Source organism: Ambystoma mexicanum, chromosome 4p, assembly GCF_040938575.1.
Source record: "Ambystoma mexicanum isolate Mex_15411 chromosome 4p, UKY_AmexF1_1, whole genome shotgun sequence".
NCBI lineage: Eukaryota > Metazoa > Chordata > Amphibia > Caudata > Ambystomatidae > Ambystoma > Ambystoma mexicanum.
Genome location: NC_090927.1, coordinates 812,635,917 through 812,650,325, shown reverse-complemented (window position 1 = coordinate 812,650,325; position 14,409 = coordinate 812,635,917). Strand labels below are relative to the sequence as shown.

Sequence of the window (14,409 nt, the reverse complement as noted above, 5' to 3'; positions counted from 1 at the left end):
AAGGGTACGCCCGCCTCGGCTGCTAAAGGTAGGCAGTCAAAGTCTCAACAATGACTGCCATTTGGGCAATCTACTGGGGGGCAGGGTTGTGAACCACGTCGAGTGGCAGCTTATCACTTCAGACCACTGGGTGCTGGATACAGTATATGTCTTGGCCACTCATTGGAGTTTCGGCATCCTCCAATCCCCATTCCGCCCGTGTATGTGGCGCAACCGCATCTACAGTCTTGCAGCAGGGGGTGGTACTCATGCTAGTGAAAGGGCAATAGTACCAGTTCCAGTCTCGGAACAGGGCCAGGGGGTGTACTCCCGGTATTTTGTCGTAAAAACGCCCAATGGAAAGTGGAGGCCTATTCTAGATCTTCGGCCGCTGAACAAGAGTCTGCAATGCCTGAAATTCAAGATGCTCACACTTCAGGATGTCATATGCTCGGTGCAACCGGGAGAGTTCCTGGTTTCATTAGATCTGGAAGACGCCTACTTTCACATCCCCATGCGGCAACAACATCGCAAGTTCCTGTGTTTTGTGGTCGGGGAGGATCATTACCAGTTACGGGTCCTCCCGTTTGGCCTGAAGTCGTCTCCCAGGACATTCACAAAGTGCCTGGCTCTGGTGGCTGCCTTTTTCTGCAGGGAAGGCCATCATGTGTACCCATACCTGAACGGTTGATTGGTGATGGGGTCTGTCTGTCTCCGGAACAGACGTTGGAGTCTCTCATGGCGACCATGGGCCCGTTGCAATGGCTGGGGTTCGCCGTCACCTTCGCAAAATCCTATCTGATGCCGTCCAGGGATTTGGTCTTTCTCGGGGCTCAGTTTCTTACCCAGGACAATCTGGTGAAACCTTCCAGCGAAACTTCCAGCGAAAGAGTGGAGTATTTGCGGTCTAAAGCTGGCAAGTGGGGCCATGGTACGTTGGTCACAGTCCGAAGTTACATGTCACCATGGCGTCATGCATTCTGCTCATTCCAAATTGCTGCTTGTTCATGAGACCAGTGCAGGAATTCCTCGCAGACAGGTGGTCGCAGAATTGAGGGTTGTGGTCGGACAAAGTGTTCGTCTCCTGGGAGATGGTGGAAGCCCTTCAGTCGTAGACTTGCACAGACAATCTTGTACGAGGCATGCCCCTGCTGGAACCAGAGTTTCAGTTCACGATCGTGGCAGACGCTTCCCAGGTGGGGTGGGGGACGCACCTCGAAAAGTCACAGATTCGGGCCTATGGTCTCAGGAGGAGACGTTGCAGATCAAAGTGCTGGAGTCGAGAGCGGTGCACTGGGCTCCGAAGTCGTTTCTGCCTCGCATTCAAGGAGCAGTGGTGCGGGTGTTGACAGACAATACCACCGCAATGTTCTATTTGAGGAAGCAGGGCGGCACGCATTCCCGGATCCTGTCAAAGAAGGCTCAGGAGGTCTGGAATTGGTCCCTGGCTCAAGGGGTTCAAATTGTAGCATTCCATCTAACGGGGGTTCAGAATGTTCAGGCAGACGCGCTCAGCGGAGATACCAGTCAGCTGCACGAGTGGTGGCTGAAGAAGGAGCAGGTTGCAAAAATCTTCCGAAAATGGGTGTCTCCCCGCTGGACTTTTTTGCCACGCAGGAGAACAAGCAGTGTCCGGGGTTTGCCAGCAGAGTGGCTCATCCGGAGTCAATGGGGGACGTGTTCTCGTTCCCGTGGACGGGCCTCTTCGCATATGCGTTTACCCCGTTTCTGCTGATTCGAAGAACGATACAGTTGGTGCGCAAGTACCAGTGCAGAGTGACCTTGGTAGTCCCATTCTGGCCCAGGCAGACGTGGTTCTCAGATCTCCTTCATCTAGCAGTGGAAGAGCCGTTTTGTCTAGGAGCGGACCAGGATCTCCTGTCGCATGACAAGGGCAGAGTGTGGCATCACGATCAGGCATCTCTCAGCCTGGCTGCGTGGCTCATGACCACGCGTAGGGTTCGGTCATCTAGGTATCTCACAGGAGCATTGTAGGATCCTGGAGGCAGCAAGGGCCCCTTCTACCAATGTATCGTATGGTCATAAACGGGCACGGTTCTGTGCCTGGTGTTAGGGGCACCCAGAGGTGCAGCCGTTGGACAGCTATCTGGCCCAGATTCTCCCTTACTTGTTACAACTTGCGCAAGGGGGCCTGGCATGGTCATCGATCAAGGTGCATTTGGCAGCAATTTCCAGGTTCACAAGACGGCGCCATGCTACTCCCCTGTTTAATGATCAGTTGGTTAATCATTTTCTGAAAGGACTGTTTTGGACATTTCCCCCAGAGAAGAGGTTTGCACCGGTGTGGAGTCTCAATGTGGTTCTCTCTGCTCTCATGAAACCACTGTTTGAACTCATGTTGACGACTTCCTTGAAGTTCCTCTTGTGGAAAGTCGCATTTTTGGTGGCGATCACGTCTGCCAGAAGGGTGTCAGAATTGCAGGCACTGGTCATTGACCTGCCGTATCTGAGATTTATGAGGGACAAGCTTCTCCTAGCTACTAATCCACACTTTATTCCAAAAGCGCCGTCAGCATTTCACAAACTTGCTTCCATTGCCTTACCCTCGTTCTTTGAAAACGCGTCCATGCCTGCAGAAAAAGCCTTGCATTCTCTGGACGTCAAGAGGGCATTGAAGTTTTATCTGAACCGTACTTATGGTTTCCAGAGGTCCAAACAGCTGTTTGTGGCATTTGGTCCCTCCAACAAGGGGCTATCTATTTCCAAGCAAGGACTTTCCTGTTGGGTCTCCTCTACAATTTCATTTTGTCAAACGAAAGCTGGCAAGCCTTTGACGGGCAATCCTAAGGCCCATTCTACACGGTCCACAGCGTCGTCGGTGGCGTAATGGGCTGGTATACCACTCGTTGACATTTGCCAGGCGGCATGCTGGGCGGTGGCGCATACCTTCAACAGGCACTACTGTCTGGGGCAGCAACATGTGGAAGATGTGCTGGTGGGACGGGCAGTCCTCCACTGCCTGTTTCAGTAAGGTAGGGTGTTTTTCTGTTTGTTTTTTGCCTTGCTGTTTTTATTATCATGCCTGTGGGTACGTCATTCTTTGGGTTTGTTGTCATGTTTTAGGGCATGGGGTGTGGTTTGCCTGTCATGCACCTCCAAGTTTGTCATACTGCTACGTAATCTATTCACAGCATGTGAATCCATGAAAGATCCAGTGCTGGAGAAGGGAGTAGTTTCTTACCTGTAACTCCATTTCTCCAGAGTTGGTATCGTTCATGGATTTACATGCACCCACCGGCCGCCCCTGCAGGCAAACCTTGGTTAGGGTGTCCTCTATTTTGGAGGTTAAAATCTGAAGGGAAGCAGCGGGGGCGGGGCTATTTATATCAGACGTCCTATTGATGTAGCCTGCCGGACCCAAAAAGAACGTTGATAGGACACTAAAGTGTGGAAGTTTTCCATAGGAAAACGCTAAGTTAAAGTTACTGAGGTTTCCCAGCCTGACGACGTGAAATATTCACAGCATGTGAATCCATGAAAGATACCAACGCTGGAGAAATTGAGTTACAGGTAAGAAACTACTCCCTTCCCGTTTGCACAGCGTTCCCCTCAGCCGGGCGTAAATGCCTGTTCCACAATTCCCTCATTCGGATGCACAATTTCACTTTCTTTCAAGCTTCTACAAGGACTTTCAATTGTGCAAGGGGTTTGGCTTGACCCTTGGATGACCACCTTGACACCTCACACTGGCCTTCTCTGTGGCCTCTTGGTACTTGTAGTGTTAATATTATCCTCAGTTCACATTCTCTTTGTTCAAGAGAGGGGTACCAGCTAGAGTCCTTCGAATGAGCGCCCATGTGGCGCTGGACCACTCTATCTCTGGTACCAATTTTGTTCACAACAAAAGACTTCTGTCTATTAATCTTCTTAATATTGCCACTGCAACCTTGAGTCTAACACAGTCCGGTCTCCTATTAGGTTCTTCCGACTCACTGGCTGTGCAGAACTCGTTGGCCTTTTTCTAGCCGCTGGAGTAAAGGACGGTACCACAATGGTAACCACGTCTCCCCACCCTGGCTATCAGTGCGGGAGGGTATCATGTACCGCTGACATCCGTCACACCATTTGCCAGCCACGATTCATGGTCTTATTGTTCCTTTGTCAGAGGATTTGCGGGTCTTGGTTGAAAAGGGTAAGAGCAACTCCCTCCTTGTCGTCCTTTCAGGTCTTGCTGCCTTTCTTCTCCACTTGAACTGCCGTCTTGCAATAACTGCTTCCTTGTGATATTCAGCCTTGCTCAGAGTGTGCTCTCGTGCTCTGCATTTCATCCCGATGGGAAAGGGAAATGACGGTCAGGTGTGTGTAGTTGTCATCAACTACCTGGCTCTGCCTTACCCTTGTGTTGGGACATGTCAGGTAAACGGCCCAGGTTTTAGTCCGTTGTCCCTCACGGTGTGATAAAGTGTTGGTGTTGGAAAAGGGGGGGTAGAGTTTCTAAATATCTTACTTGGCAGGATGGGGAAAAGGTGTCACAAGGAAGGGGATACTGCGTCTCACCCTTCGGTGTCCCACTTCCACTCCCTGAGGACCCCTCACCCAGGTGATCCTCCTCCACTGGTCCACCCCCAGGAACTGTATCCAATAGCGATGGCCGTGTCCAGGCCACCTGGATGACAGTTCCCCGGGGACTAGTGAGTGAGACACCTTCAGGTCTCTCAGAGAGGTGACTGATCACCATTGCCTGTGAAGTTAAGATGCAACCCCAACATTTGTGCGCAGTATGTTTGGAGCTGTATGGTTTAATGATAGGTGAATGTGAGTCAAGAGTGTATTGCTCATTGCCCTGCAAACTAGTGCTAACATTAAGAGCATTATAGATCTGAAAATGTCATAGTGCTGAAAGCATGTGTTAATTTTAAGCGCTTTAGAGAGTTGTAATTTTGACAGTTTGTAGCAAAGGCCCAACAATTTAGTGATTACCTTTGTGAACACCTTTTGAACTTCAAAATATTATAAAGATATTGCTGATATTACGTGCACGTTAAAAATGTAAAATACGTACATGGAATTTAGCTGTTCTATTAGAATGCATGTGCATCTACCATTTCTATGTGTGATGAAAACGGTGCTCAAACATGTCCAGAAATTCGCTAGGAAGTGCCCTGGACATATTAAAACTTAAGAAGTGATATGATAATGTCATAAGAACTTGATAGTGTAAAAATGTTAAATGTAGGCATGCCTGAAAGTGTGTGCTCTATTGAGAGGTGCGCATTGTGGGAGTAGCTAACCTATAATTGTGCTCTGACTTTAATGCTTATTACACTTGTTTGATTCATGTTGGGAGAATGTTTGTGGTTTTGAATGGGACTTCTGGCACTGAAGGTTCAGAAGTGTGTTTGTAAGGTAAAGTTCCAGCACCAACAGTGTGGAAGAGTGGTTGGAGTTATGCAGTATATGTTTACATTTTGGTTGTGCACAGCTTTATATACTGTTGAAAATGTTCAAGGTATAGCTGTGCTAATTGATGCTTTGTTTCAAAGTGTGAGTGTGCATAACAAATAATAGTTTTGTTTTCAGCTCACACACTGGCATGGAGTTCCTTATTTACGCCCACAATTGGTGTGTCACTCTGTGCTGCTTCTCTGCATGCACACATGTTGTGTGTGTTCTTTATCTTGTACGTTCTCTGTTCTATCCTTTTCTTATCTTTTATGTGTGCTGTAACGAGATGTGGTGTGATTGGCTTCACGGTTGTTTTTATGCAAATTGCTTTGTAACACCTTTACATGGGCTGTGACTGGTCTTCTGAGTGTTAGTAATGTTTGGTCAAGTACAGCATGCTCAGGCCCCGATTCAGAACTTGGCGCCGTGAAGGTGCTAAAGACCATGATTCACTGCGCCAAATGAGGACTCCCAGGCACCACCAGTATTCTCAAGTGGGCCTGAGAGTCCTCGTAGTGCACGACAGTGCACCTTCAGGATTGCGCCTGTTTTAGTTATAACAGGTGCAATCCTGAAATTTCAGCAGCATTTCCGTAAAATAATGAAATATTCGTTATTTTACGAAAATGCTGCCGAGAACACAGGTGTATATGAACACTTTCCTATATACCAAAGACAGCAGCTTCAAGCTGCTTACTTTGGTGTATCGGAAAGTGTTCTTATACACCCATGTAAATGAAAGTGTTCATTCATTTACACCAAAGTAAGCAGCTTCAACGTTACAGAATGAACACTTTCATGTACACCAAACAAGGCTTCTTGTGGCACTCCTCCAGAATAATGGCACCAATATTGTACCGTATATGTGCGCTATTTTGCGCACATATTAAACTGGAGGATTGCCACAAGAATAGCCTTCAAGAAAGCCAGTTTACGAATGTGGCGGTTGCTAGGTTGGTTTCCAACCCATCCTAGCAACCGCCACATGTATTCCGGAAGTGCTGCATTCCTTCCGACTTCGGAAGAATGCGCAACCTTCAGAATAGGTCTTAAGTACAGAAAAGGTTGTTAAACCATTTAATGTCCTTTTCGGTACCAGGATGAGAATAGAGGCCTCAGGCGTAAAGGTCGTGCTTGGGAGTGGCAGTCCCATGACCTGGAGGTGCAGCTCCATGTAAAAGGAGATTCAGTGTGTATGATGGTTGAGAATGTTGTCTGGATTGTTTGTTAGCAGGTTCGTGCGCGAGTGTGGCAGACTCATGGTCCGCAGTGTGGCAGTGTGGCAGGCTGGGATGAAAGGTGTATTGTTATTGTGCTGCAGGTTGAGCGTCTAGTGAAGAGTCTCGAGTTTGTTGATGTAAGTTTATGTGTATGCGTACAGTGGCTTAGGTTGTTGTCGGTGCATGTGTGGGGTGTGTCAAGAATATGAGTGAATGTCAACTTGGTAATTTTTGTAATGTTATAGGAAGGGAGATGTGTAGTATGCTCACTGCTTAGTGCATATACTGTTACCTCTATCAGAATGTTATATGTGAGATGGAACTTTCACTGCATGTAGGTTCTAGGTTTAGCAGTTGAAGGGACTTGCAGAATGGGAGCTAGACCTAGGTGGATGGCAATCAACTCGTTCCCCACCTACTATATACCCTGTAACAAAAAAAAACAGTTTCCTTTTGTACCTCCTGCCTCTTGACTCATCCTTGCCTCCACCGTGACTTACCTGAAGTATGATGCCACTTCAAGAACCAAAGCATAGAGAGGACAGGCCTGCACTGAAGAATGAGGCAGTGGTATGTTCACATAAAATCACAGCAACCGGATAGCTTGCTGAACTCCTGATGCTTCAGCAAATTAGAAAAAGTATTCTCACTGTTTGTGGAAATAACTATTTGGTTTCAATCAGTAAACTTTTAAGGTGAAACAATGGGAAACAACGTAGGTAGCCAAATAAATATTCAAAAAGCCCCAACAAAGTAATTGAGTGAAAAAAAATGAACTTTATCAAATTTTGAAATGCCAAAAGCAGGATGTGAATAAAACCACACACGAGACGCATAACTCTCATGCCAAGTTTCTAGTGACAATAAAAACGGTCTTGGAAAGGAAGTTGGTGACCATTGGTTCCTTTCAAGACAGTGCAGTGTGGCCATGATCCAGGCTTCATGAGGGCCGGCCGCATGGTCGCTCTCACTGGTCCCGTCTTGGTGGGCCAAGCTTCTTTTTATTGTTACAGCCGCGTCATGACGTTCTACGTCATGACGCCTATCTCTCCTTTTCTCTACACCACAGAGGGCAGAGACAAGGCAGAGCACCCATGAAGCAGTGTTACAAAGTCTAACTGAGTTATCATTTGAGAAATATCCAAATGGCGAGACCTCAACTGAGTTCTACAAAGGAGATAAAACTATTTCCTCTCAAACTAACCAACAAAACGATAAAATAAGACATTTGCAGGAATTCAAAAATCTACATACCTCTGTGATAATAGCATTGCTTGCTGCCTTTCTATTTCAGGATGAAACTTGGATAACCGATTAAATAATTTGCCCATACGGAGCAGTTCTCCGGGATCAGGAGGTGGGTGCTGAATTAAGAAACGGTCTGCTTGAAGCTTCCAAGCACTGTTGGCAAAACCCAGCTTCCTGCCCATTTCACTCCATTTGGCATTCTTGAAGGAAACCTGACTCAGAACCAGATGGTACCAGCTTGCAGCCTAGAAACACATTCATTGTAAAAATGTTAGTGAAACTATGACAGCAATGCAAACATTACACTGACTGAATCATTTTTCACAAAATACTAGTGAGAATACCGAGAAATATCAATCTTCGATGCTCTGTTACACCCTTTCTAAATGCACTGTGATCATTGGGCTCGATCAGAAAGTATTGCACAAGTATAGGAGGAAGAGGGCCAGTTTCAAGTGCACATTTCCTAACAGTGAGGCTAATGAGGGGAATTCTCAAAGATGAAACAAAATAATCATGCTTGGTCACTCTTTTATTAACCATTGCATATCCACATGCACGACAGGTTGTGGTAAAATTACAAATCAGAATGTGTCCTCTGTCTCCAAAATACACATTAAGAAAGCAGATAGTTTACTGGTCTCACTTGTGCGGTTTCCCCAGCCTCTGGTGACAGCAGGGAGGCCGGACACGTTTGCATGCACTCCACACTCTCTCACGCATTAACACGGAGCAGTAATGATATGGACCCGCTTTTGCAGTTGCTAGCGCTGGAATTAACATCTTCTGCACCCACTTTATTACATTCCCGGTCACGTCATCCCCTCGTCATGTGCTCGGGTCCTATTTGGATACACCACATTCCTCCCAAACTTAGAATGCTTTTATAACACAACTTCTGAGGCTTGTGGAATCTGCTTAGATCACATGCTGTGCATAGGCCGACATCTAGTGGAAGCTGCAGAGTATTACAGTTTGTTTTTCGAAACTCGAAAATGGGCGTCGACACAGGGCGTTACAGTAATACTATCCCTAGTGTGACGCCCACTCTACCCATGATCCCTCACGCGCGTAGGACCCTCAGATTGTTTTTTTCCGCCATACTGGTCAGAAGCATTGCGCGGAGATCCCTGGCTTTCAGCCATTTTGATAAAAATCGATATTAAATTCCCCGTTCTTCCACTCCCACATCGAAGACATCGAAGATCGACGTCCGAAGAACAGACAACCGTCGGCAGGCCTCTGGCCTCGGCCCTACAAGTAGGGAGAGTGGGGGGTGGAAACATACTCTACACTCTTATTATTTCCTACACACACAAGTCCGCTGCCATAAGGTGCATATGGAGAGTACTCCATTTAAATTTTGCCCCAAGTGCAACCGCAAGTACCCTTGGGTTGACAAACATGCCACCTGTAATCTGTGCTTGCCGAGGGACCACCCCGAGGCTAACTGCAAAGCGTGTAAGCTTTTTAAAGCAAAAACGCTCACGGACCACTCCACTAAGCGTTGGGCCTACCACGCCAGGCAGCTCGAGGCCATGGAAGCGGTGGGTGCCTTCAGTGACTGCAGCGACGCCGCCTTTTCAGATGGCGAGTGCACAGGGGCGTCGAAAGACACCCAAGCGCTAGTCCCCGACCCCGGAGGATTGTCTGGCAGGGCAGTTATGGGGACAACAACCGACGACACGAGCGCTAACATCACTACTACTCCTAAACACACTGATCCCAACCGGGACTTGACACGCGTGTCGATTTCTCGGAAAAAGAAGGCACGTAGAGAGCGGTCCACGGATTCGGTGTCCTCTGGGCGTTCCAGGTCGAGATCGCCTCATGACACAAGGCAACCGTCCACAGTTGCCAAGAGTGCCTCGCTTCCCCAAGTCACGGAGGTACGTTCGTCAGAAGACGAATCTGACCTCCACCCCCAGGCCGCACACCAGAAGTCGGCTCCGGGAGCCCATTCGGCGTCGGTTTCCGAGTCCCGACGTGCACACTCGAAAGAGAAAGAGACCTCCCCTGAATCTCGACGCCAGGCGTCGAAAAGCTTAGAAAGGGTGAAAACTTCAGGAAAACACTCTTCTACTCAAGGGGAAGGGGGGCAACAGCAGAAAAAGACAGTACACTCTACTTCTGCTCCACAGACACATAAGGACACACATAAATATTCAGATAAGGATAGTTTCAAGACCCCTGTCTCTACACCTAAAACTAAAGCTATTCCTGCCTCTCCTCACGGTAGGGGAATAGGAAGGGAACCTTCTCAAGAGGTGGTCATCCCCAGCTCCAGGAAATGGAGCAGTGAAGATATAGAAAGGGTAATGAGCAGAATGTCTTCCCTGGCTGATTTCTACTCTAAAAACCCAGAACATTTCCTCTCTTACACTCCAGGCAGCGCTACTCCTTCAGGATCCAGGGACCCTCATCCCCCTAGTAAAAAACCTCGGTTTGAGACTCCAACTCGGGCCCTAATTTCAGACCTTACTATATACAGCCTTATCAGCATTTTAGCGAGGATCCACAACAATATTCAGAGGATCCAGACTTACAATTGTTGCATGACCAAACGGGGTAGACTATTATGGAGATGACGAGGGCCAGGATGGGGAAGAGGAAAATGTCGCAGAAGACTACAATATAGACTCTCCCGTTGACAAAGAACCTCAGGTTACAGACTCTCCAGTAGATAACCAGCCCCTGCTAAATGGTCTTGGCTAGAGTGGCAGAACACTTCCGCATCGACACTCAGGGGGCACAAGAGGAGAGGGACTTTGAGAGGAGCTAGTGGGAGACAAAAAACCCATTGCTCAAGCCATTCCTATTCTCAAATCTATCCAACGTAGAATAGATCCTTCCCTTCTTAATCCTAATCTCACCAGGGCTGTAAACCCCAGAATTGAGAAGATGTTTAGGGCCGCCCAGTCAGATCCTCTTTACATAAGGGGTCAACTGAAGCCAGACTCCTTAGTAATTACTAACACCAGAAAGAGAGCGGGAACACTGCTATCTTCATCTGAGGCTCCCCCAGACAAGGAGAGCAAAAGAATTTATGGGTTAGGAAGAAAGGTAGCCACCACATCCGCTTACCAAGCGAAAATCGCCAACACCACCACTCTGCTGGCAAGCTATAACTGCCACCAGTGGGAGCAGGTAGCTGCTCTCATTGACTCCGCATCGGAACTACTAAAGGGTTAGCTGGCCCGGATCGCGTCGGAGTGTAGAGCCGTGTCAGGTTGCATCCTCAAGACAACCTTTGACGCCGCAGATAATGCAGGCCGGCTCATAACAGAGAGCACTGTCATTAAGAGGTACGCCTGGCTAAGACAGTCAGGGTTCAAACCCGAGACACAGGCGACCCTGATTGACATGCCGGTCGAACCGAATGTCCTGTTTGGCAAAGCGATAGAGGACGCATTAAAAACTGCCAAAGACGAGCATGATACTCTAAAGTCCCTGGGATAATTGACGAATAAGCCCACTAATCAAAGAGGGAACAGTAATTTTCGTCGCTCGCACGGCCAAAATTCACAACGGGGCTCCAATTATACACAGGGACAGGGTACATCATGGGGTGGCAACCAGCAGACTACCCAGAGTTACGGCAGAGGTAACAAGAGGGGCCGTGGTAGAGGTAGAGGCAGCCCTGGCAGAGGCAGCGGTACGCCTCCCGCAAAGCAGTGACGTTCCACTCAGCGTACCTTTACATGCATCCCCAGTAGGGGGGCGCATTTCCAACTTCACCCAGGCATGGGAAGGGATCACATCGGACAGATGGGTGCTGTCCACAGTTTCCGCAGGATACTGCATCAAACTGCTAGAGCGCCCCCGCAACCACCCTCCACGATAAAAAATAAATTCCCTGGACCACCAGAAGATCCTCCTCGAGGAAATCGTCAATCTTCTCGCAAAGGACGCAATAGAACTCGTCCCGGGCAACCAGCTAAACAAGGGTATCTATTCAACTTACTTCCTTGTGCCAAAAAAAGATTTGACAATGCATCCAGTATTAGACTTACGCCCTGCAAACAAGTATGTCCAGCCCCAGAAATTTCGCATAACTACTCTACAAGAGGTAATCCCACTCCTAAAAAGAGGGGATTACTTGGCAACATTGGATATGAAAGATGCCTATTTTCATATTTCTATGTTCCCACCGCACAGAAGATTCTTGCGCTTCAAGGTGGACAGTCAGCACTACCAGTTCAAGGTGCTGCCCTTCGGTATAGCCTCGGCTCCAAGGGTATTCACCAAGGTGGTGGCGGCAGCACACCTATGCATGGGGGCAATGCCAGTATAGCCTAACCTGGACGACTGGCTCATCACGGGGGAGACCCCAGTAATTTGCAGATCCAACATCCAAAGGACTATCGATCTCCTCTTGGAATTGGGTTTCTCTATCAACGAGAGAAAATCAAGCCTGGTGCCAAGCACCTCCAAACAGTTCCTAGGAGCTGTCCTAAACACTTAAGAGGGGTTGGTCTTTGCATCAGAGGAAAGAATTCGGAATATACTACTGCAAATTCCTCAATACCAGTCCGGCCGCCAGATAAGAGTGCGCAAAGCAATGCGTTTGCTAGGCATGTATTTACCTGGTCCCCCACGTGCGCCTGGGCATGCGACCCATGCAAGAATGGTTGGCGAAACAGTGGTCTCAGGCAAGTGGTCAGTGGGATGATCTAGTGGTCGTTTCGCCAACACTTGTACAAAGTCTTCACTGGTGGACAAGAGAAATCCTGTCAAAGGGGAAACCCTTTTACGATCCGGAGATACAAGCTGTAGTCACTACAGACGCGTCCCTGTCAGGGTGGGGAGCACACCTCCTTCACCACACAGCTCAGGGTATCTAGTCTCACACAGTGGCCAAGAATCATATCAATCTGCTAGAGCTTCTGGCAGTCTTCAGAGCGCTTCGAGCGTTCGAACCCCACCTTTTGAACCTCTCAGTACAGATCTTAACAGACAGTACAACAGCAATGTTTTACATAAACAAACAGGGAGGGACTCGTTCGTCAAATCTGTCCAGGCTTGCCCAGAAAATTTGGACATGGGCACTCAGACGGAACATTTACCTGTCATCTCAACATGTTCCAGGGGGTCTCAATTCACTAGCAGATGCTTTGAGCAGAGATCCCCTCCCGGAAGAACACAAATGGTGTCTGCACAGAGAACTCGTAGAAGATCTCTTCTCACAGTGGGGTTTCCCCACTATAGAGCTATTCGCCACAAGCGAAAACAGACAATGCCCAGAATTCGCATCCAGGTTTCCCTAGCCAGACTCCAAGGGGAACGCCCTGTGGATGAATTGGTCACGGATGTTTACTTACGCTTTTCCAATAACTCCTCTCATGAGGAAAGTGGTCAACAAGATGCACAGGGAATCGATGACGCTCATCCTAGTTGCTCCCATGTGGGCGAGACAACCGTGGTTCCCACACCTGCGCAGACTAGCAACGTGCGAACCCATCAGACTCCCGTGCTGGCACAACCTTCTATCCCAGAACCGAGGTCAAACAGTGCATCCTCAACCCGGCTCAATGAACTTGGCAGCATGGCTCCTGAAGCCATAGAGTTTGGACATCTCAACTTACCAGGTGCATGGACATCCTAAAAGAATCTAGGAAGCCAAACACGAGGCACTGTTATTTTAATAAATGGAAGAGATTCGTTATTTGGTGCCAGAATAAGCAAATCAACCCAGTTGATTGCACTCCTTCCAATATTGTCACCTACATGCTCCACCTGCTGGATTCGGGATTGGTATTTAATTCACTAAAGGTACACCTGGCGGCGCTGTCAGCCTACACCACCTCCCATAAAAAGGTTTTGTGGTGGAAAGTACCAGTGGTTAAAGCCTTCATGGAAGGGGTAAGGAGACTCCACCCTCCAATTTCTAACCCACCACTGGGATGGGACCTTAATGTGGTGCTTTCTAAGCTCATGGGTCCCCCCTTTGGACCCATGCATAAAGCCAGTCTCAAACACCTGACCTATAAAACTGCCTTCTTAGTAGCCATTACATCCATAAGAAGGGTCAGTGAAATTCAGGCTCTGTCAGTGCAGGATCCTTTCTTTACTGTTCAAAAGGATAAACTGGTTCTACGAACACACCCTAGGTTCTCACCTAAGTTAATTTCAAAATTCCGTGTTACCCAGTCCATTGAGCTTCCGGCATTCTTCCAAGAACCCAAAAGCTCTGCTGAGGTGAAACTACACACTCTAGATGTGCGAAGAGCGGTCCTCTACTATGTAGACAAGAGCAGGCTGCTAAGAAAAACAGACCAACTGTTTGTCTCCGTAGATATAGGCAGAGAAGGAGATCGCATCTCTAAAGGTGCCATCTCCAAGTGGATAGTCAATTGTATTCAGCTATGTTACTCCCTTTCTGAGAAGACTCTGCCTTTTATGCCAAGGGTCCACTCTACAGGAGGCATCGGGGCCACACTGGCTTTCATTGCAAATGTACCCCTTGATACCATTTGCAAAGCAGCTACATGAAGCTCTATTCACACTTTTACTCAGCACTTCTGCATTGACACTCACTCCAAGACAGATACTCAAG

The 14,409-nt window shown here is 48.1% G+C and overlaps 1 protein-coding gene across 5 annotated transcripts in view; it reads right to left on the bottom strand.

Annotated features, from left to right (window-relative positions):
• LOC138453478 (uncharacterized) overlaps positions 1-14,409 on the bottom strand; it is a 1,096,265-nt gene that overhangs the window by 260,419 nt on the left and 821,437 nt on the right. For all 5 annotated transcript variants that reach the window (XM_069606374.1, XM_069606376.1, XM_069606373.1 and 2 more), the window contains one exon: positions 7,860-8,098. In XM_069606374.1, coding sequence (XP_069462475.1) covers positions 7,860-8,098 — 239 coding nt within the window. The remainder of the gene's footprint in view (positions 1-7,859; positions 8,099-14,409) is intronic.